Raw genomic sequence first — 20,377 nt, 5'->3', positions numbered from 1 at the left:
GTGAGGGATGAACGCAGTTTCGCCTGCTAGCTGAGCTTCCTGCTTCCACCTTTGCCCTTTACCGTCTATTCTCTTCCTGCAGCCAGAGTGATTCTGGTTAAAACATAAGTCCAGGTCATGCCACTCCTCTGGCTTCCATCTCAGAGTAAAAGCCAAAGTCCTTACCAAGGCTGCCAGGGTCAGCATGGTTGTCCTTCCCACCCCCACGTCTCTCTGACCTTGTCTACCACTCTAGCTACTTCTGGCTGCTCTCGGAGCACAGCAAACACACACTTCCTTCCCCTGACCTGCCCAGGGCTTTTGCCTGGAATGCAGTTCCCCCTCACAGCCACACAGATGCACCCTCAGGAGCACTTAGGTCTCTGCTCAAATGTCACCTGATCTATGAGGTCTTTCCAGATTCCTTATATGAAGCAATCCCTTATTCTCTACTGTAACATCCTCTTTATTTCATGCACAGGCCTGCTTATAGTCTGTACTTATTTTTTTGTTTTCTTAAAAATGTTTTCCTAGTGTGTAACACAATGCCTGGCACATTGTAGGTTTTTAGTAAATATTTAATTGAGAGAGTTGAGGTTGAGGACACAGGAGAAAGGGAGCTGCCCTTGAAGACTAGCTTCCCCTGGAGGGCCGAGGCCATGTGCTTGCAGAAACCTGGAAGGGGAGGTGAGGAGGAAGATGGCAGGAGGCAAGGTGTGGGTGTAGGAGTGGAAGGGGAGGGGCAGAAGACGTGTGGAAGGGCACTACTGACTGCCTGGGGATAGGAGGTCTCAGGCTTTGCTCTTGGGGAGGGGACAGAGGAGTTAATTCTTGAAGAGTGAGTAGGAGTTGGCTTGATGAAGAAGAAGGAAGCAAAGCCTTTTGAACTTGAGAGATGGTCTGAGTGGTAGGAAAGGCAGATGGTTCAGAAATGGTGAACCATCGAAGGAGGCGAGAGAAAGCAGTCAGTGGCCTGAGGTCAGAGAGTCTTTAGATGCCAGGCCGGCACCCTGGGGACCATGGAAGGGTTGAAGCAAAAGAGTGAGAGATCCCTTCAGCTGCCCTAGAATGGGCCCTATCAATGCTTAGGAGGCAGAACCCCAGACACAGGGACAGGTAGGATGGGATAGTTTGGGTGGAGAAGGACAAGATGATGTCCAAGTCTCTGGTTCCAAGGCCCTTAAAGGCCCCTCCCCCAAGGAGGGGGGTAGGTGGGGGCAACAATAAATGGGTCTGAGCTAGGTAGGCTGGGTCCCTGAGTTGGAGGTCCTGGATCTGGCTACCTCTCGACTGGGACCATGGGCCACAGAGATCTGACTCACAAGGACCTATCTCAAGCTTTCCATGGTCCACCACAATTAGGACCATCTTGGGACTCTGCGCAGACGTGGAGGACAGGGGACTGGTAAGAGACTAGGCCTTGAAGTTGGGAAGGGACAAATAAGTCTGGTAGCTCTGGGCCCCACTCCATCCTTTTACCTCCCACCAGGATGCCCCTGCAGGGCCTGTAGTCCTGCCAGGCTGGAGCTGTTGGCCTTGGAGGAGCGATGGTGGCTCAATTAGTTGTTAGTCCCAGGATTAAGGTGAGCACCAGGGGCTGGTGGGTCTGCCCTGGGGGTTTGCAAGTGGAGAGCTGAGTTTCTGGAAGAGTGGTGGGAGATAGTGCCTGGGGCTCCCAGTACTTTCTTAACTGCTTCTACTTCTAGTGGATTCCCTGGATGCCAGTTGGCCTCCAGTTGGGCCTATGACCAGGTGGGGCTGAGACCAAGTCCAAGGGAGAGGCTGGGTGGGGAAAAAAGGGCATATTCTTCCAGGGTCCCGCCCTATGGGGGGGTGGCCGCAGGGAATGACTTAGTGAGTGTACATGTGTCCAGGTGCAGGTGCACATGGGCCAGAAGCCAGGTGGTGACTCAAAGTGCATGATAGAAGGGAAACAGGGCTAGGAAGGAGGAGCCCAGGTCGCTTGCAGAACCAGAGCCAAGAACTCCAGCTCCACTACCTTGGCCTCACTTCTTTGGGGGCACCTGCCAAAGAAGGTAAAGGAAGGGGACCACAAAAGGAGCCTTTGAAAGGAATCCTTAGGAAAAATTTAACCAGGAGCACAAGATATATGAAAAGAAAATGGAAATAAAAATTTATGAGCCAGGTGCAGTGGTGTGTGCCTGTAAGCCCAGTGACTCAGGAGGCTGAGGCAGGAGGATCACAACTTCAAAGTCGGCCTTCGCAACTTGGCAAGACTCTAAGCAACTTAGAGAGACCCTGTCTTGAAATAAAAAATTAAAAAAGGGCTGAGGATGTGGTTCAGTGGTTAAGCACCCCTGAGTTCATTTCCCGCTCCCCCACCACCACCAAAAAAAAAAAAAAAAAAAAAAATATATATATATATATATATATATATATATGAAGGCATTTACAACACTTGAATAAGTGCAGAATAAGTACAGGTCATAATCCTTTCCGGGGACTCTATGCCAGTTCTCTTTTTAGATTCAGGGAAACCCCAGTCACGGTTCAAAGACATTTGTTTCCCCAGAGCCTGACATACTGAGTCTAAACTGACAATTGAAAATGTGCAATATAACCTTGACATGTTTGTAAACGAAGAACAAGGAGGAGAGATTAGCTATTAAGTTCTAATAGGGGTATAATTAAAACAGTGTGCTATTGTCAGAGGAAGAGCAACAAGATCAAAGGAATAAAATCCAGCAACAAAGTTTCTGACAAGAATATGAAAAGTTCCTACCAATTAATAAACTTTGGAAAAAAATGAATGAAAGGTTTAGGAGAATACACATCAGGAATTGCTCAAATAGTGAGGCCCACTTGTTCCTTTCTGTTCTCTCAGCAGGGGGGCACCCAGCAAGCACACAGTAAAAGTCTGTTGAATGACTGAACCCTTGTCACTAGAAGTCAAAGAAATTAAAACAACTATGCTGCCTTTTACTTCTCAGGCTAAAAGAATGAAAATATCCTGTGTTGGCAAGAACTGGGAGAAACAGGTACCGTTTCATGTTGACAGTGAGAGTGTGAATTTTGTGGTTCGTGATAGCACAAAATTGAAAATAGCACAAACCCACATTATTCGGGCTCATTAAATAACCAGGAACTAAATAGTTTCTTGCACAGAGCAAGGAAACCAGAGAGTAGTCTAACAGACCTAGAATTCAGGAAATTTAGTTGGTTGTATGTGAATAGCCACTCAAAAACTCAATTACCGAGGGCTGGGATGTAGCTCAATGACAAAGCATCTGCCTTGCATTCGAAAAGCCCTGGGTTCGACTCCCCAGTTCCAAAAGAGACAAAAAACCTTTTTTTTTTTTTTTTCAGAAGAATGTGTGTAAAAATAAACAAACTGTATTATTAAAAAAAAAAAGGGCTGGGGTTATAGCTCAGTGGTAGAGAGCTTGTCTCGCATGCATGAGGCACTGGGTTCGATCCTTAGCACCACATAAAAATACATAAAAATAAAGATACTGTGTCCATCTACAGCTGAAAAACAAAACAAAAACCCCTCAATTACCATTTATATTTTTAAAAAGCCTGAGTTTGTACTGGTGTGTGCAACTGTGGGGCAAAAGGCCCAAGTTGGATCCATTCAATGGTAACCAGGGTGCCTGTGAGGAGGGGTGGAATTTCCCTTCCATTTTGGAGATAGGACAAAGCATGCTGGAGGGGAACACAGTCCTAGGTGAGTGTTCTGTTTTTTTGAACTTGGCTTCTCTCTCTTCTGGGGGAGGAAAAAAATAATCAAGTGCGCCCCCTGGTGGTAGAGAGAGAAAGGGGTCTCAAAGAAGAATAAAGTGGGTTGGAGAACTAGAAATGAAACCCAAAGGGGAGAACTCTCAGAAGTGGAGACTGCCCATGGCAATGAGGTGTTCCCCCCAGTCCTGTGCTCGGCTGGGCCATCTTTCCTGAGGCTGCTAGGGAATGCCTCTGCTTGCTCCTGCTGATGACGACCACACATCATATATCTCCATATATCACAGTGTAGAGCTCTTGCCTTCTGATTCTTGTAGTTCTCAGCTGTATCATCCTTAACCCCACCCAGCTCAGACCCCTTGGTGCAGGTGTCCCAGCATATTAATAAAGCCGTCCCTTGTGATTCAGGCCAGGCATCCACCTGGGCTGTGGACCACTAAGGAAAGCATGGTGCTTTCTCCCTCACCATGGCACCCAGTGCCTTGGACATGCCTGGCACTGGGATAGTGCAGGAGGCTGGCAGGACAGGGCACTGACTGGTTCAAGGCTGAGCAAAGGGACTTTATTAGAGAGGCCAGGGAAACATATTTACATGAGCCACATGGGGGCATTAAATGAAGCTGGGCAGGGAAGGTGGTCCTGGCTTAGACGAGTTCCACCTTGGCATTGGGATACACGGCCACCACATCGTAGCCCTCGGGTGGCTTGACCCGTGCCTTGGCGTGGTTCTCGCAGTAGAGTTGCTCATCCAGGAAGAAGTAACCTCGCTGCTTGAGGTTCAGGCCACAGTCACAGCACATGAAACACTCTGGGTGGTAGAGCTTATCCCGTGCCTTGACGATGGTGCCCCTGATGGGAGAAACGGAGAGGACAGCACTGGATGACTGACAGGTTCTCCAGCAAGCTCCTGTCCAGGGCCCTGGAAAGGTGGGGTGGCAGTGGGACCAGTAGAGCAGGTACTCACACAATCCCGTGGCCGCAGCGCGTGCACTCAGGCAGCCCTTGTAGGCCACTCAGGGGAGTGCCCAACTTGCTGGCTGTGGGTTTGAGGTTCCGGGGCCCACCAGGCCCAGGCCGCTCCCCTGAAACCCAGATTGCAGGTGGCATGAGCCCAGTGGGAAAGGTCAGAACTACATTTTTTGCAAGGTGTTGCTTTGGAGGCCATTTGCACTAAGATTGGGGAGTGGATGTGGGGTGGGGGGGCAGTGACAGGGTTGGAGTGGGAATCAGAAGGCAAGGGTGCAGTTAAGGTGTGGGAATGAGCTGTGGAGATCCAGGAGGGGCAGACAGCTGGGAAGGGTGCATAGCTGGGAAATTCAGGGTAAGTCCAGGGTGGGGAGGCTGAGTTCAGGCCACCGCAGGGAGTGGGAAGGCAGGTAGGGTGAGGCGTCAGGAGTCTTACCACCCTCGCCAGCCTCTAGCATGCCCTGCAAGTAGCGGAAGGAGCCTGACTGCTTGGGTTCTGTAGCGGTTGGCTCGGCTGGCTCCCGCAGCATCCGGTAGACCTCTGAGCCCAGGTCAACTCTGCAGTCCCGGTTCCTGTGGAGGCCCCTGGCTGGGTCAGCACTAGGAAAGAGGAGGAGACAAATGAGGGCCAGGTTGCAATTTCAGCCTTGGCTCTGATGGCTTGGGGGACTAGGGAGGTTTTATGAGTCAGAATACAACCATCTGAGACCCAAGGATTAAGTCAGGATAGGCCATGTGAGATTTGAGGGACCAGAGATTAGGATGAGATCTAGGTGTGGCTTCAAAGGCCAAGTCTCCACATTACCTGGGGGGTGGAGACACATGCAGTGAGCTCATCTGGGCTGGCAGGGTGACCTCATTGCTGCTGCCATTGTGAGGGACTGGAAGGTGAGGTGGCTGTCCATACGAGGAACCCAGGCCTGGTCGGCTATCTTCTGGCCCAATCCCGGTGGCTGAGGGCCGCCTGCTGGTCACTGGACTGCCATCCTGTGAGAGTTAGGCCTAAGGTACTGGGAGACCCTGTGGTCTCTGGCCATTCTTCATTCACCACCCCTCACCACCATCCTTTATGTTAGGCCTTGGGGGATGTTGGCATCACTGGGCTATGGTGCCCAGCCAGGAAAGGGGTCTGTGGGAAAGAGTTGAGCCTGAACCAGATTTATCCACCACAAAAATGAGAAATGCCTGTTGAAAGTCAGACATAAATATCTGAGTGCCTGACTAAACCCAGGCTCATGGGCCCTATGGTGGTTCTGGCCACCAGTGCCTGTGAGGGACTATGTTGGGGCAGGCCTATTCCAAGAAACTTTTAAGACCAATGTGGCTGCAGCAGTGTGTGGCTTCCTGGAAGAGATGTCCTGGTGCAGTGTTATCACCTGCCAGAACTGTGCTGGGTACCAGATGCACCCATGGCTTGAAACATAAAAAGTAACTCCTTTCCTATATCCAGGAGTAGCCCTCGATTGCTGTATGTCTAAGACCCTTTAAAGGGCAGTCTGAGGCTCTCCAGAGTGCTGTCATGAGGTCAGTCTGCCCCATTTACCACTTTCCAGGCCACAAAAAATATCCTTCTTTAGGCACAGCAGATGAAGGTCAGAGGCTGGGCAGAGCTCAAGGCTCCCTACCTCACTCCCCAGTGTCCACTGCAGAAACAGTTGGGGGATGAGTGCTCTGAGCATGTCCCCTGAGCCGTGAAGAAAGGGCAGTATGTCTGTGGCATAGGTCTGAAGAGTCCGGGGCTGTGCTGTCCTTGGCTTGCAGTCATGTAACTATACCCACAGCAGTGTGAACGGGGGCATGTACACTCGTGCTCTTACAAGTACATTAAAGACATACTTGTGCATAAGGACGGTGCATACCCACCAGCCAGTCTACCTACATACACCTAATCACACAATGATATCACATACTTGGAGCCAGCTCTGGTCACCCTGGGGAAGGCCATGGTGGCTCCTGTGGCTGAAACTGGGCTGGCAGCCAAAGCAGCCTGATTTTAGGGTGAGGTTCAAGTCCAGACCATGGGGTAGGTCTCAGCCTCAGCCTGGAAGATAACAGGTAAACCTCTCTGATCTGCTGTGTGGACAGGGAATCTGTGGAGGGTGGGGTGGGCAGGAGCCTGCTCGGACTCAGTCACCCTATAGAATCAGGCACAGTGGAATCTGCAAGTCTCTGCCCTGACTGCCCCTGATTTTGCAAGGGGGTGCTTGGGAAGTGGGTGGATGTGTGCAGGTCTTCCCATTTACCCCTGCAACAGAAAAAAGGGAGTCTTGCTGCCCAGGTGGGTCCCTGTCAATGTAGCAGAAGCAGCAGCAACAGTGAGACCCCATTGCCATTAGAAAAGCCCTGGAGAAACCTGAGCACTCTCACACATGTGTCTGGGGTAGGCAGGCAAGCAGGACAGGCTTCTAATGGGCACCAGATGGGCTGTGGTGGGTGGGGGTAGGGCTGGGCCTCTGGGAGGAGGCTTCAATGGGAAGGGGGAGTGGGAGTCTGAGGAACCAGAAGCTGGGAGGATGGAGGCCCTCATACTCCACCCAGCAGGGTCTGGGAGTCTGTTGCAGGGTCATCAGAGCTACTGCCCCTCCCACGGCCACCCATGCAGCAGCCTCTCTAGAACTGAACTCAGTGGTATACTTGGCTTTTATTTGAGTCCCAGCTCTATCACTAATGTGGCGAATCACTTCACCTCTCCGAACCTCAGTTTCTTCATTGTGAACCGAGGTCTCTATGTTATAGGGAAATTATCTACAAAGCACTTAGCACGGTTCCTGGCACACAGCAAATTTGGCTGAACGGCTCTCACAGGAACTCCTGAGCCCCCATTCCCGGATCTGCCCTCTCCGTGTGGTGGTGCACCTCATACCATATGCGCCCCAGCTCTGAGCACCAGCTGACCGACCACTGATTCACTTATTGAAGCCTCAGTGGATTTCTTTGGCAGAATGGGAATAACTACCTGCTTGCTCATCAGCTCCCACATGACCAGCATCAGAGTCTGGGATATACAACTTGGATGGAGGTGAATGCTGAGTGCAGAAGAGTGTGTAGCACCTCCTGCAGCCACGTTGCTGCTCTCTGATGGGCTGGAGAGGACAGGCTGGATGTGCGAGCACCGTCTGCTCTGCCTACCTTGCGTCTACTCATTTCTAGGTTCTCAGTTTAAATTCTGTTCCCTCCATGAATCCTTTCCTTGTCCCTACCTTTCTTCGACCTTGGGTTGGCCAAGTGTCTCCTGTGTTCCCACATAAGGTCTGAGAAGAGGAGGGTCTTCTATGGCCCTACAGGAATGTGGGCCTGAAGCTCAATGGCCCTGTCCCATTTCACTGGGGAAAGCATGCCAGGGGTACCTTGGGCGGGTCCTGGGGCTAACGGTGGCTGTAGCTTCTTATTCCTCTGATGGCTCCAGCTAGCCCCATCCCCCACAGGCAAAGGGTGGGAGCAGCTTGAGGACAATGAGCCCTGTGTCTGTGGTGGTGAGGACACATCCCTGCGAAGGCGGGGTAGGAGTGTTTTTGTCACCACCCATGGAGTCCATGACCTTTTAAGTACAAAAGGGGGACAGCAGCTGATGGGCTGCCCTGTTGCTTATGGAAAATCCCTCCCCCTGTAGCCTGAGCTCTGCCAGCCTGGTCTCTGAAAGAGTCAGCAAGGAAAAGCATGGGCACATGGGGAGCTGCTCTATAGCCCCAGCCCCCCAGGCCCACTGTCCTTGAGCCTCTCAGAGGACTGAACACATTTGAGCTCCAAATTCCATTGTTCAGGCCTTCTTCTCTCTCCATCCTGGCACTGCCACATCAGAAGGAAATTGGGCCTTGCACATACTCTAGGGGTCTCAACTATGCTGCTCCCTCCTGCCTGGCCCTTGTCAAGCCTGGCTGATTCTATGCCAAATCTGCCTCCTATGCCAAATCTACTCTGCTTACCACTACCCCTAGGGCTTTGAGTCCATGGGGCCAGGGGGTAAAGCTTCTGAGACACAGATGTGGCTTTGAATTCCTGAAAGAACAGTTAAGACCCTGGACTGAGGAACCCAGGAGCCTCCCTGTAGCCTTGCTCTATCACCTCATCCCTTGCCTCTGCCCTCCCACCTGCCCCCTCTTAGACCTTTCTGTTCTCTGAACCTGTGCTGCACGATCTCACTCCTGGGCCTTTGTATGTGCTTCCTGAGCACACTTCCTCTCTCCATATCCTTTTGCCCATTTTATTTTTCCCAGGCCTCCAGGTCTGGGCTTGGATACCTCTCCTCCAGGAAGCCCTCTTTGACCCCTGGCTGAGTCACGTGTCCACTCTGGGCTCCTTTGGCACCTAGCTTTCCCTATCCTGGGACTTATAAGTGTCTCTCTGCCAGAATGGGCACTCTGTGGTTGGGATAAACATCTGGCCTGAGGGATACTGGCTGAGGTAAGGGATGAGGCAAATGTAGAGCAACGTGGGGATTGTTGGTGAGGGAGGGGCGGGAGTGGAAATCCTTCCTCTGGTTGGGTGAAGCCTCCTCTTCATGCATAGATCTCTCTCTTTTTTTTTTTTTCCCATATGGAGAAAGAGGACAAAAGCAGGCCTAGGAGTCTGTGGCCCCACATGCTGGGTCTCATGGTTCTGGTTACATCTCAGATCAGCCTAGTCTCCCCCTTTCCTTCCAGAGATGCCCAGTTGGCTCTAGATACCTCCATCTTGCTCAGTTGGCTCCCTTCATGCCCATGGAAAGACAAAGTCCTAGAGCAGCCTGGATCCCTCACTGTCCCTGAGGAAGTGCCATAAGCCGTGATTCCTGTCCTACACAAAAAGGTGACTGAGCAGACAGACATGCAGCATGTGTGCTAGTTATAATCACAGGATGGCCAAGAGGGAACTTCAGCTTGGACAGGGTACCCAAGGGTAGGATGAGCTAAAGGAGTGTCCTATGGCCTGTGATCACTCCACAGCTTGAGGCTAGACCACCCACCCCCCCACACACACCTGCAGCCCTCTACCAAGCCTGTTGACTTCTACCTAATATGGAACCACTGGGTACCAGAGTGAATTCCAGCTGGGTGGATGGAAAGAAACCCTGAGCCAAGGCCTAGCCCAGCCCCTGCCCATCATAGGAAACTTTGTCCATGCTCTGGATTGGCTGGAATAAACACAGAGCCCCCAGGAGGTGCTCATGATCGGAGGAATATGGGATGGGGTATGAGCATGGCCCAGAGGAACTTTCTTTCGTTTTTGTCCTGGGCATCTCAGGGCCATGATGAAGACAGCCAATGCAGGGGAACCTGTAGACTACTTCTAGCTCCTCTGCCCTGGGCTCTCTCTGAGCCAGGCCAGGTCAGGCAGCGTACATACCTGGGCCTCAGGGTCGATGTGGATCCTGTGTGCCTGAGCCTTGCTGTCATCAGGGGAACTGGGCCAACTTCTGCTCTCAGGCCTGTAGCAGGAATCAGTATGGTCAATATCTGCCTAACAAGCCTAGGAACAGGACCAAGAGGGGCTGTGCTCTGGGCCATCACCATCCAGAACTAGGCCTGTGGCCTGCAGGGAGAAAAATGCTACCCCAGCACCTTCCCCTGCACCACAGTGGTATCTGTTCTGTCAAGGAGCCAAAAACCTAGATCTGCCACTCTCCTGGAGCAGGGCTGTGTGCTCTCTTCCCTACCAGCTGCCTGGCCTCTCTGGTCTGGTCCTGGAGAGACTGAAGCAGAGGCTCTGCAGCTTCCCCCCATCTTCTAACCTCTCTGTGGCCTACAGAAACTCCACTCAAGAGGCTCAGCTGTGGCAGGGAAGCCAGGCCTCACACGTGGACTAGCTAGGAGCCCATCCACTCATCCCTTGGCTCTCTATCCATAAGCCTCTGGCTGGGGCTGGGGTCAGCTCTTGGGAAAGCAAAGGAGAGGCTCAGAGGGGTGCGCCTTCCCTCCTGCTGCTGCCGCCGGCAGAGTCATCACTGATGTCTGCCCAGCCCAGATGGGAAACAGGCCATTAGGAAATTCCTGCTTCGCCATAGAAACCAAAAGCCAAACACCACTCAGGAGGGAGAAAAACATCGTAAACCTGCCATAAGCAGGGCAGGCAGGCCTTGAGGCTGTGGGCCGGGGGCCCAGCCCTGCCGCTCAGTAGCTCTGTGAGGAGCAGGCCAGGAGGATGCAGAGGCCTGGGCGGGCAGGAGGGTGTGAAGTGAGGCTCCAGAGACTAAAGGGAAATAATGTCCTCCAACCAAGAGGTCTCCTAGGGCTACTCGAGGACTCCAACTGGCCGAGGAGCTCAATTCTGCCTCTCCCTTTGTCAGCTGAGGGATTTACCAGTCTGTCTGTAGCTGCAGGACACACGGACTCTGTACTTTCTCACCTCTGCCTCTTCCCTGGCTCTTTGCAGGCTACCTCTCTAACCCATAGCCTTCTGGAGGCCCTTGGCATCAAGACTGTGCCATCCCAGGGCAACAATCCCTTCCCCACAATCTCTGTCTCTAGTCCCCTTAGCTAGGCTCCCAAGTGACTGCACCAACTCACAGCTCTAACTGTGATTTCTACTTGCTCAGAACTCTGCATGGACATCTTGTGTAGCTATGGTTATTTGGCTTTATATTTCCCTCAAGTGCTGCCCAGAAGGGCAGTACAAGCCCTATGGTCTAAAGGTCAGAGGGCACAATTGCCCAGAGCCATGAGGGTGGCCCAAGGCATGAGATAAGAATGAAGGGCTTAATCTAATCATGATTAGCCCCATCCCAGGCCTCCATTTCACATGGGGTAGGTGGCTCCCTGTGCCCATCTGTAAATCAAAAACAAGACTGACAGACTGACAGGACAGAAGTTGATGCTAGAAAGATTCTGGAAGTATAGAACCTAGCCAAGAAGTGTGGGTTAGCTCAGATTGTTGGAAGCCTGGCTTTGGCACCAGACAAAATAAGCCTAGCAGAGAAGCCGGGCCTTTCCTATGAGTTTTACTCTGTGGGAAGTGAGAGGTGTGAGATTACAGCCCTGTAGACATGGAAGACAGTAGGGAAGCTGGTCTGGGTAGAAACCCAGGAGTAGGAATTCAGAGTTGCTCATTCCAGCCAGCTCATCAGGCTGATCCTCTGCAAAGCCCATGTTGCAGGTGGAAGGGGTCTCTGGGAACCAAACATAAGACCCAGGCATAGGTCCTGGCATAGGAGACAGGATAGTGAACAGAGTCAGAGGCCTTGCAGGTGGGAAGGTATCCAGGAGAAGGAATGTTGGGCCAGAGGGTCAACAGGGCCCCATGTCTTGATCCCCCAGAATCTGTATGTGTGAAGGATGGAGACAGGAGCTGGAGGGCTAGACTTGGGTTTTCACTCTGACTGAGCAGGCCTGGTACCTCATCACTCAGATCACAAGAAATCCCCATTTTAGAGGTGAGGAAGTTCAGGGCTCAGAGAATAAAGTTCTGCTATAGGACAACATGGTTCTCAAGTACAGAGTGGCACTGGAACTCATCTCTGTGACCGGGAGAATATTCTCCCTGTTCCATGGCCAAATGGCATTCTGAGACTGCAATGCTCACAGCTCAACAGGTCAGTGGAACCCTGGGCTCCTTCCATGACTGGTTTGGAACAAATGAGCATGAAAGGAAGGAAGGGGAACCTCCACCCGGCCACTCTCCCCTGACATCATTCTCTCTGGGAATCTCCTGACTCAGGCTGCTTGTGAGCCTCCCCAACTCCACTACCACCAGGGCTGCCCTTGTTCACTACAGAAGCAGAGCCGGAGGTGAGTCAGGGCCCAGGAACCCAGCCAAGTGGGGAGGCCTCAGAGGCTGCTTGTGGGCAAAGCAGTGCTGACATTTCCCCCAACCAGCCGCCCCTCAGTCTGGCAGAGGGTAATGAACGTGATCCTATTTTATGGGAAAGGAAACCCAGGCTCGTGAAGGTTATCTGGGTACCTAAGGTCCCAGAGTCTGACTTAGGATCAGGTCTGGTGAACTTCCAGGCTGGGATGTCCTTGCCATGTGCCAGGTAGAATGTACAAGGTCTTAGACTTGCAGCTGAGTTCACTCAGGGCCAAGGGCATAGTCAGGGGGTCCTAACCCCAACCTGGACCTGGTTACAGGCCAGGTACAAATAGAGGTTACCTCATAAACCTTCTCACCATGTTTAAAGGCTCTGAGCCAATGGATCACCTCCCGCCCGGCCAGCTGTAAGGCATGGTTAGCCGTGTTGTGGTTTGGGGAAGTTTCTCCCACACACTTCCATAGGGGGTCGTGGAAAGTCCCTGTTAGCAGTGAACGTGGCAGAACTGAGCAATTATGTCTGTCTTCCCTGGATCCAGACAGGGGTGGGGAGATTGCTTTTAGCAAGGATTAGGATGATTGCCTGGTGGAGCTGACTAAAGACCCAGGACTTGAGCAAGGCAAAGGGACTGGACCTTTCATCCTGCCATAGGTGGAGCTTGATGACCTCCTAGGTTCCCCTTCATGATGGGCTTCACAGCATTACACATAATTCATGGCAGTAAGCTTGTTCCAAATTTAACCAGAGCAGAGGTGTGGGCCATGGTGCATATAGTATAGGGAGGGCAGCTTGGCTGACAGTCAAGTAGAAGAATCTTCAGGAATGAGACAGACCTGAGGTCAAATTTGCTTTTCCACTACCTTTCTGGGTGACTTTAAGCAACCTCTAACTTTTCTGACTCAGTTGTCTTATCTGTAAAATGGGGCTTACATTAAAGTTATCTTTTTTATAAGTAGATTTGCAGGTAAATGAGTTATTGCACACAAAATTGCTTTTAATAGTTATCAAACTGGTCACTCAGGGTAGGAGAAATGACAGGTGTAAATGTTCCAGAGATGACTCAAGCTCTTATATCTGCTGCCTACATCTGCCATAAGTGCCACAACACACTTCTAGCCTTGAGTTGAAAGGAGCTTCTTCGGTCCTAAAGCTCCCCACAGCTCTAAACAGTGCCCTCCAGGCCCCTGTGAAAGTACTGCCTTCTAGGATTAGAGGCTGGGTGCCTTGGAGTGGAGGCAGAGAAGCCACATTGAGGCCCAGCTCCAGCCTGACACTGGCCGCCCATAACTGCCCCTACCCACTCCTCCCAACCTTCTAGCCCACCCTGCCCTTTGTGTACCTGCTCACAGAGAGTGTGAGGTGATCGTGACAGCCTTTGATGCGGTTCTGTGCCTCCAGGTGTGTCATGAGCTCTGTGCTTTCGCCATTGATGGCCTGGATCAGGTCCCCTGGGCACAGATCCGCCAGTGCAGCCTTGCTACCAGCATGGACCTGTGGGCAGACAAGCCAGATGGTTGGCGCAGTCATTGTGTGGCCTTTTACTCTGGACCTCAGAACCTGGCCAGTGTGGCCTCACTGCCATGACCCAGGGGTGGGAAAACCAAGAGGTTGTGTGGCCTTCTTGCAGCCTCTGGTTTTAAAAACCTCGACTCCAGCACCTGGAGGCCAGGTAGGAGTGAAGGTTTATAAGAAGGATTTCATCTGACCTGGGAAAAGTGGGATGCCACTTTTCCAACTTGCATATGTACCTAAAGATAAGCAAAAGACACACAGGGACACATATGCTCACAGATACATACAGAGCATGGACATGTCACAAATGCTCCACACAGACAGGGCCCCACTCAGCCAGACTGTATAGCAGCTCTTTGACCCAACTTGCTTGATCTTCCCTGTCCCCCTACTATGCATTCACTTCCTCTCCACCATCCTCCCAGTCCATCTGAATGCATGCAGGGCACTCACAGGCACAAGCCAGGGCCCATCTCCAGGCTTCCACAAATGCTGTTCCCTCTGCCTGCAACACTCTTTTCTTTGACTCCCAAACCCTACATACTAGCTTCCTCCTCCTCCTTTAGGTCTCAAAATAGAGGGCACTTTTCTGGGAGTAACCTGCGTGTCCCCATTACCACTTCCCCCCTCACATTGTTCATGTTAGTATGGGGAAGTGAAGTTCAGACCAGGGCCCTTCAGTTCCATTGGCCAGCCTGCACTCTGCAGTCACAATCCCACATCCAGTTTCCCGTGTAGGACGTCTCAGTGTCACTACTGACCCCACACAGGGTCAAACAGTGTTCTCATTTGGAGACTCCTACAATGATGGTCATCTGATGAAAACCACGTGGGGAACAGGTAGGGACAGACTCACAGAAAGACCTGAGTGAGCAACCGAGAGGAATTCAGGGAACAGGCAGTCTTCACACTGTCTTGTCCCAACATAGCCCTTGGAAAAAGACTGGCAGCCCCTCATTTTCAAGCCTTTCCAGCCAGTGCCTCGCTGGGCACAAGACCTCCATGACCTTGTCGTATTAGTCAGGGTGGGAGCTTCTGGAAGCCAGCCAGGCTCAGCTCAGCTAGTTCTCAGTAGCAAGTGGACAAAGCTGAGTGCTGGCAGCTCCTTGGCTTGCAGCCTAGTGTGGGCACTGCCCAAGCTGACCTGCCCTGAAATGGGCTGCTTCAAAGAACATTCCTCTTCTGAAGCAGAACCCTCAGCCCACCACTAATGTTCACTTGAAGAGCCCGGGCACCTGCATGATCCTGTCCTCCCATGGCAGGTGCCCAGGACACCATCCTGTTCTCTTCTCAGGGTCCTGCTCTTTGCCAGGGCCTGGGCTCAGCACTTTACCCATAACTAAATGACCTCTCATTCACTAGTGCAATGAGGCTGTTCTCATTCCTATTTACAGATGAAAAAAGAGGAATTTGGAGCACGGACACCTTGCTCCAACCCCCTCTGGAGAGGAGTCTTCTTCCTCAGGGGGTGGTTAGCTACAAGATGACTCAGCCAGCACAAGGGGTGCATTCAGGCCCCTGTAGGCGGAGGAAGTTCTTGAAAGCAGGGGTGGCTGGGATGCAGCCAGCTCTGTTGAGCTAGGGGAGTTCTGGTCAGAGAGGGCATGAGGCTAGGAAACTGTGTCTCTCCCAGCCGTCTTTACACACATTGTCTCATTAGTTTTCAAGGCAAGCCCTTTTCCCAGATGAGGAAACTGAGGTCCAGAGAAGTACAGAGAAACACTTAATTGATAAATGGCCAAGTCAGCATTCTAACCCAGGTCAACTGATTCCAAATCCAAAACTATTCTGAACCACTGTGTTTTACTACAAAAAGGGAGGGAGGGGTAAGAGTGTCCAAGGAGAGAAATGGTGTTCCAGGTAGGAGGAACAGCATGTATAATGGCTCCACAAGGAGAGAAAGAAGGAGGCTTGTGTGGCTGGAGCATCATTAGTGAGGAGAGAGTGAAAGAGATGAAGTCAGAGAAGAGGCAGGGACCAGAATTTGCAGGGCTTTGTAGGCCCAGATGAGAAGCTGACAACTCGAAGTGGTTGGGAACTATGGAGTGTTCTAAGCAGGGAAGGACAGAATTGAATCCAGCTTGATCCCTCTAGCTGCTACACACAGGATAGCAGAAAGAAGGGAAAACAGGAATAGTGAGGTCAGATGGGAGGTTGAGACATGAATTACCCCCTCACCTATGACGGCTACATTTTGTCCCTGCCCCACCCAGCCTAGATACTGGCTGGGAGCTATAGAGGGCCATATGGTCCCATATAGCCACAGCAAGCTCCAGACAGGCCTAGATTCCTGTCCCTACTAGGCTTCTCTGGGTACATTACCTGACTCTCTTCATGCCACAGTGTCCCCATCTACAGTGTGAGTCCAGAGGCAGTCCTTACTTCTAAGGGCTGTTGTGAGGACAATGTGAGACAATCAGGGCATGTGAAACTTCCACTGCAGGCTGGGCATATGGTGGGGCTCATTCCAGGGACTGGTTGCTGGGGAGGTGCTGGTACCAACACCCATTGGGTGGGGCCTGGCACACTGCAGATGCTCTGGAAAGGCCAGCAATCATTATGGTTTGTCTGTGGGGAAGGAGCCCTAGATAATGTTCTTGGGGATCCCCAAGGCTTCCTAGGCCAAGACTGCAAGCCTCCAGACCTGCCAGGAAGTCAGCTTCCTCTCTATAACCCTACATGAAGTTGTCCATTCCTACGTTGTTCTGGGTGAGGAAAGTCTAGAAGCTCAGGAAGGGCTGGATCTTGAGCCCCCTTGGTGAGGACACGCCCACACATCATCAGTCCCTGTAGAATTGCCCCCAGGTACCTACTAGGCAAGCTGTGGCCTGTGCCTCCCCAGTCCTGTAAATCTTCCCAGATCCCACCCAAACCCAGGCTCAGTCATCCTGGCTCCTTGGGCCTCAGCTGCTGCTGTGTGACACTTGGGGGACATGGAGGGCGGGGGCTCTTTCTGGCAAACCCCTCTTCCAGACTGCCTGCCTGCCTGCCAGGGGCCTGCATCCTGATCAGCGCCAAACAAGGCCGCTGCTGCTGCTGCTGTGACGTGTGGAGGCCTTTCCTCAGCGGGCAGGCAGCCGCGTGGGCAACAGATGTCTCAGCTCCCTGCCGCCTGCGGCCGTCAGCAGCCGCCACTGAGCTTGTCAGCAGCCTCACGCCCAGGGTGCCTGGCCTGCTGGCCGGCCTAGCACCCCACCAGCCCTCCCCTGTGGACACACAGCATGATCTACACAGGCAGACATAGACACAATAGCATGAATGCACGTGCACACACACACACACACACACACACACACACGAAGGGATCTCTCAGGGAAATGGGAGATGAAAGGCTCCTGGAAGTGTTGAAGGCCCACCTCACTCAGCCTCAGGGACCTGGCAGTGAGGACAGACGTGGGAAGCCTCCTAGGACAGCTGGTCCTGCCTGTCACCCTGGCCCCCAGAAACAGGATTCCACGATTCCATGCCCCACCAGTGTCCATCCCCTTCCAAGAACTGGAAAGAAGTCTGTGAAACTGGGCCCAGCCCCCAGGGCAAGAGGAGGCAGAAGGGTGGGTGAAGGTGGATCTTAGTTCCTTTCTCACAAGTCCCCAAAGACCAGCAGCCTCTGTGGGGGCAAGGAATGCCCTCAGATGATCCTAGGTCCATCCTGTTCCCTCCAGAGTAGGAGCCACCAATGACTCAGTCCTCTCTTCCGCCCCCACCCCTAACCAGGGAACCTGGGCTAGGACCCTTTGTCTCCTGGGCACCCCCTGCAACAGAACTCAAGTCTGTTCCTCTGTCCTCAGATCAGCCATCTCCCCACAGTTGTGCCTCCATCTTTTCCTCCTCTGTCCCAAGTCCAGGTCTAGACATGGCTCTGGGAACCTTGAGGAGGGGGGCTGAGACTGGCTTGACCAATGGCTTTGTGTTGTCTTTTAAGGAGAAGTTTTTACATCCTCATAGTCAAATCTGCCCTTTTCCTGGAAGCCAAAAAATTCCTCCTGGTCACTTCCCTCTAGGGTGACTGAGGTCACAAAAGAGACACTGCCTAAAGATCAGAGTGGGGAAGTGGATGAACTTTTCTTACTGAAGACCTCAGACCTCCGTGGGGTCACCCAGTTTTTCAGGCAGAGGCCCTTGACAGGGGAAGGCGGGGGACCCACAGTCGCTTCACTCAAATCTCCAGGCAGGTTTAGGTCTAACTGGGGAGTTTCTGGGCCTCTGTGGATCTGTCCACGTTCCTGGCTCTTGTCTGCGGGAAGGCCCCGATCCTCCGTGACTACTCCTCAAGGACAGCAGCGTAGAGGAGGCTGGTGTGTGAACTTTGGGGGAATCTCCCCTCCACCGGGTGAGCAGGCCCAGCGGGAAGGGGGGTGGGGCGGCGCTGCCCTGCCTGGAAGCTGCCTCTACCTCGTGCGGGTCACCCGGGTCAACCCTCAGCTTTCAAGTCTCGGACACGTCGGGGATCCGGGTCCCGGATCGGGGACCGCGAGACTGGGGCTCCGATCCGGGGCCGCCCCTCCGCCCCGCGGCCGTGGGACTCACCCGCGAGATGGTGAGGGGCGCGCTGAAGTCCCGGCCGCCCACCAGGCGGAAGCCCCAGGGAGAAGGGCCGCGCAGGGTCACCGAGTGGGGCATCGCGGGCCGGAGCCGCAGCCGGAGCCGGAGCCGGACACCGAGGAGCCGCCGCCTGGCCGCCGCCGCCGCCTGCCTGGCCGCCGCGCCCCGCCCCCGGCCCGCCCGCCCGTACCCCCCTCCGCCCGGCCCCCGCCCCCGCTCCCCGCGCGCCCGGATTGGCCCCGCGGCCGCCGACCCTCCCACTTCGGGGGGCTCGGAGGACGCGCCCCTCAGTCTCAGCAGCCTCAGCCCCGAGCCCCCACCCGCTTCTCAGAGACCCCCGGAGTGGGACGGCCCCGACGTCCGGCATCCCGTCTGGGCCTGGGATCTGCGCACCGCAGACCCGAGCCCGGCTGCGGAAGCTCGGGCACAGACCCTTTGAAGTCGCTTCTACTGGGCGGAGCGGCGCCCCAGCTAGGAGAGGAATGGGGGGCAGGGGGCGGCCCAGATGGGGGATGGGGCAGAGCCTTGATCAAACCTCCTCAAAGGTCCTGGCAGGCAAACCTATCTCTCTGTGTGAGGAGCCCTCTGAACACAGAGCACTGATCTAGGAACCCTGGACCTGAGCAGACCTGGCTGGGGACACAGAGCCGGCAGCGCGTCTCTATAGAGGTGGAAATATAAAGGCACCCAATCTAGTTTGGGGATCCCAGGAAGGCTGCGTGGAGAAGGTGACCTCTGACTTGAGTCAGAGAAGAGAGGTGCTCTGTCTTTCCAGGTGTCCCTGCTTCCTTCAGAACATTAGGATTGTCTCTTGCTGCCAGTTCCTTCCAGGCGGTCTGCACAGCTCCCTCTCTTCCTCCTTTGCAAGGAGCTTTGTTTCTTCAGGCTTCCAGGGAAAGGAGAATGGCTGGAGTGGTGACTATGGGAATATATGCAGCCTTTCACTTGGAGACCTCTCTCCCCAAGTGCTTCTCCCCATTCCCATCATGTTCCCCAGGGATGTCCTTGAACAGCCTCTGCAGGTGCCATGGTTTGGCCAGAGCCCTGCCTACCTCTCTTTGGGCACCTCAGTCTGGCTACACCAGACATTAGCTTCTCCAGACCATGAGGAAGCCCCTAATTTAGCTAATATTCTTGACAACCCTCTATACCCTCTTAGCTAAGCTTTGGGAAGAACTATTCTTCAGATGCTCACAGGTTGGGGTAAGATGGGTCCACCAGATCTCAAACACCCCATCCCTTCCAAGAAGGAGGACTGCTTGAGATGTACAAATCTAGGGCAGTCCAAGGAAGGGGAGCCCTCCAGGGTGGAATGTGGATGCCTCTCTGGGAGGCATGGTTCTGCTACCTGTACTGCTGGAAAGAAACAGCATGAATGGTGTGTGTGGCAGTGGTGCATATTTGGGGGTGTGTGGTATATATGTGGGAGAAAGGATCCACAAAGCACCAGCCACTGGGCTTTCAACACTGTGTGGTGAAGAAGGGTTTTTGCTCAATGCCATGCTGACTTGGGTCCCCTATAGACAGAGGCAGAAGGGTCAGGACTTACACTCCACTAAATGGGGTGGAATGGAGGAACTATCACTTCTCATTGGTTATCCCTAGGGTTGAGTGTAGAACATGGTCCATGATAGAGGGGATCCTCAAGTCTGTGGGAGTTTCCACCTAATACACCTCATTCTGGAATCCCTTCTCAGATATTGCTTGCTTCTCCCAACTTAGACATCCCTAGGGCCTGCCACCTTCCTGCCCCCATCCTGAACTTTCCTCATTATCTATTTACTTCTGTCTAGGGGAGGGGGGAGTGTGACACCCTTTCCAGAAAGGGTACTCCTAAATATGACTATCCTGACTCTTAAGTCTCTGAGCAACGTAATCTATCTCCAAAGGCTTCTCTCACAGAGTTAGAGATGGAGGGGGTTGGGGAGAAACAGTGGTCTAGAATCTGGTATGTAAACT

General features: G+C 53.1%; 1 protein-coding gene and 1 long non-coding RNA gene across 3 annotated transcripts; one reads left to right on the top strand and one right to left on the bottom strand.

Annotated features, from left to right (window-relative positions):
• Positions 1-577: 577 nt before the first annotated feature.
• On the top strand, positions 578-2,922 carry LOC124109087 (uncharacterized). The gene is made up of 3 exons (XR_006856866.1): positions 578-666; positions 1,469-1,562; positions 2,825-2,922. It is a non-coding gene; the product is annotated as an uncharacterized LOC124109087 (long non-coding RNA).
• Positions 2,923-4,218: 1,296 nt separating this feature from the next.
• Positions 4,219-18,566, bottom strand: Pdlim4 (PDZ and LIM domain 4). 2 transcript variants are annotated; one of them, XM_046467668.1, is made up of 7 exons: positions 18,404-18,566; positions 13,704-13,855; positions 9,967-10,048; positions 5,450-5,631; positions 5,081-5,244; positions 4,643-4,760; positions 4,219-4,527 (listed from the first exon to the last, which is right to left on the bottom strand). In XM_046467668.1, exons 1-7 carry the CDS (start codon positions 18,494-18,496, stop codon positions 4,323-4,325), a joined length of 996 nt encoding a protein of 331 aa, XP_046323624.1. In that variant the 5' UTR covers positions 18,497-18,566; the 3' UTR covers positions 4,219-4,322. The 2 variants fall into 2 exon arrangements, with proteins under 2 accessions (XP_046323624.1, XP_046323625.1); XM_046467669.2 differs by lacking the exon at positions 4,643-4,760 and having other exon boundaries at positions 4,306-4,527.
• Between the last annotated feature and the right edge of the window lie 1,811 nt (positions 18,567-20,377).

Source organism: Marmota monax, unplaced genomic scaffold, assembly GCF_021218885.2.
Source record: "Marmota monax isolate L192 unplaced genomic scaffold, Marmota_monax_Labrador192_F-V1.1 WCK01_AAM20220418_F8-fsc00199, whole genome shotgun sequence".
NCBI lineage: Eukaryota > Metazoa > Chordata > Mammalia > Rodentia > Sciuridae > Marmota > Marmota monax.
The sequence above is the reverse complement of the archived record's forward strand: the minus strand, read 5'-3'. Positions and strand labels throughout refer to the sequence as shown.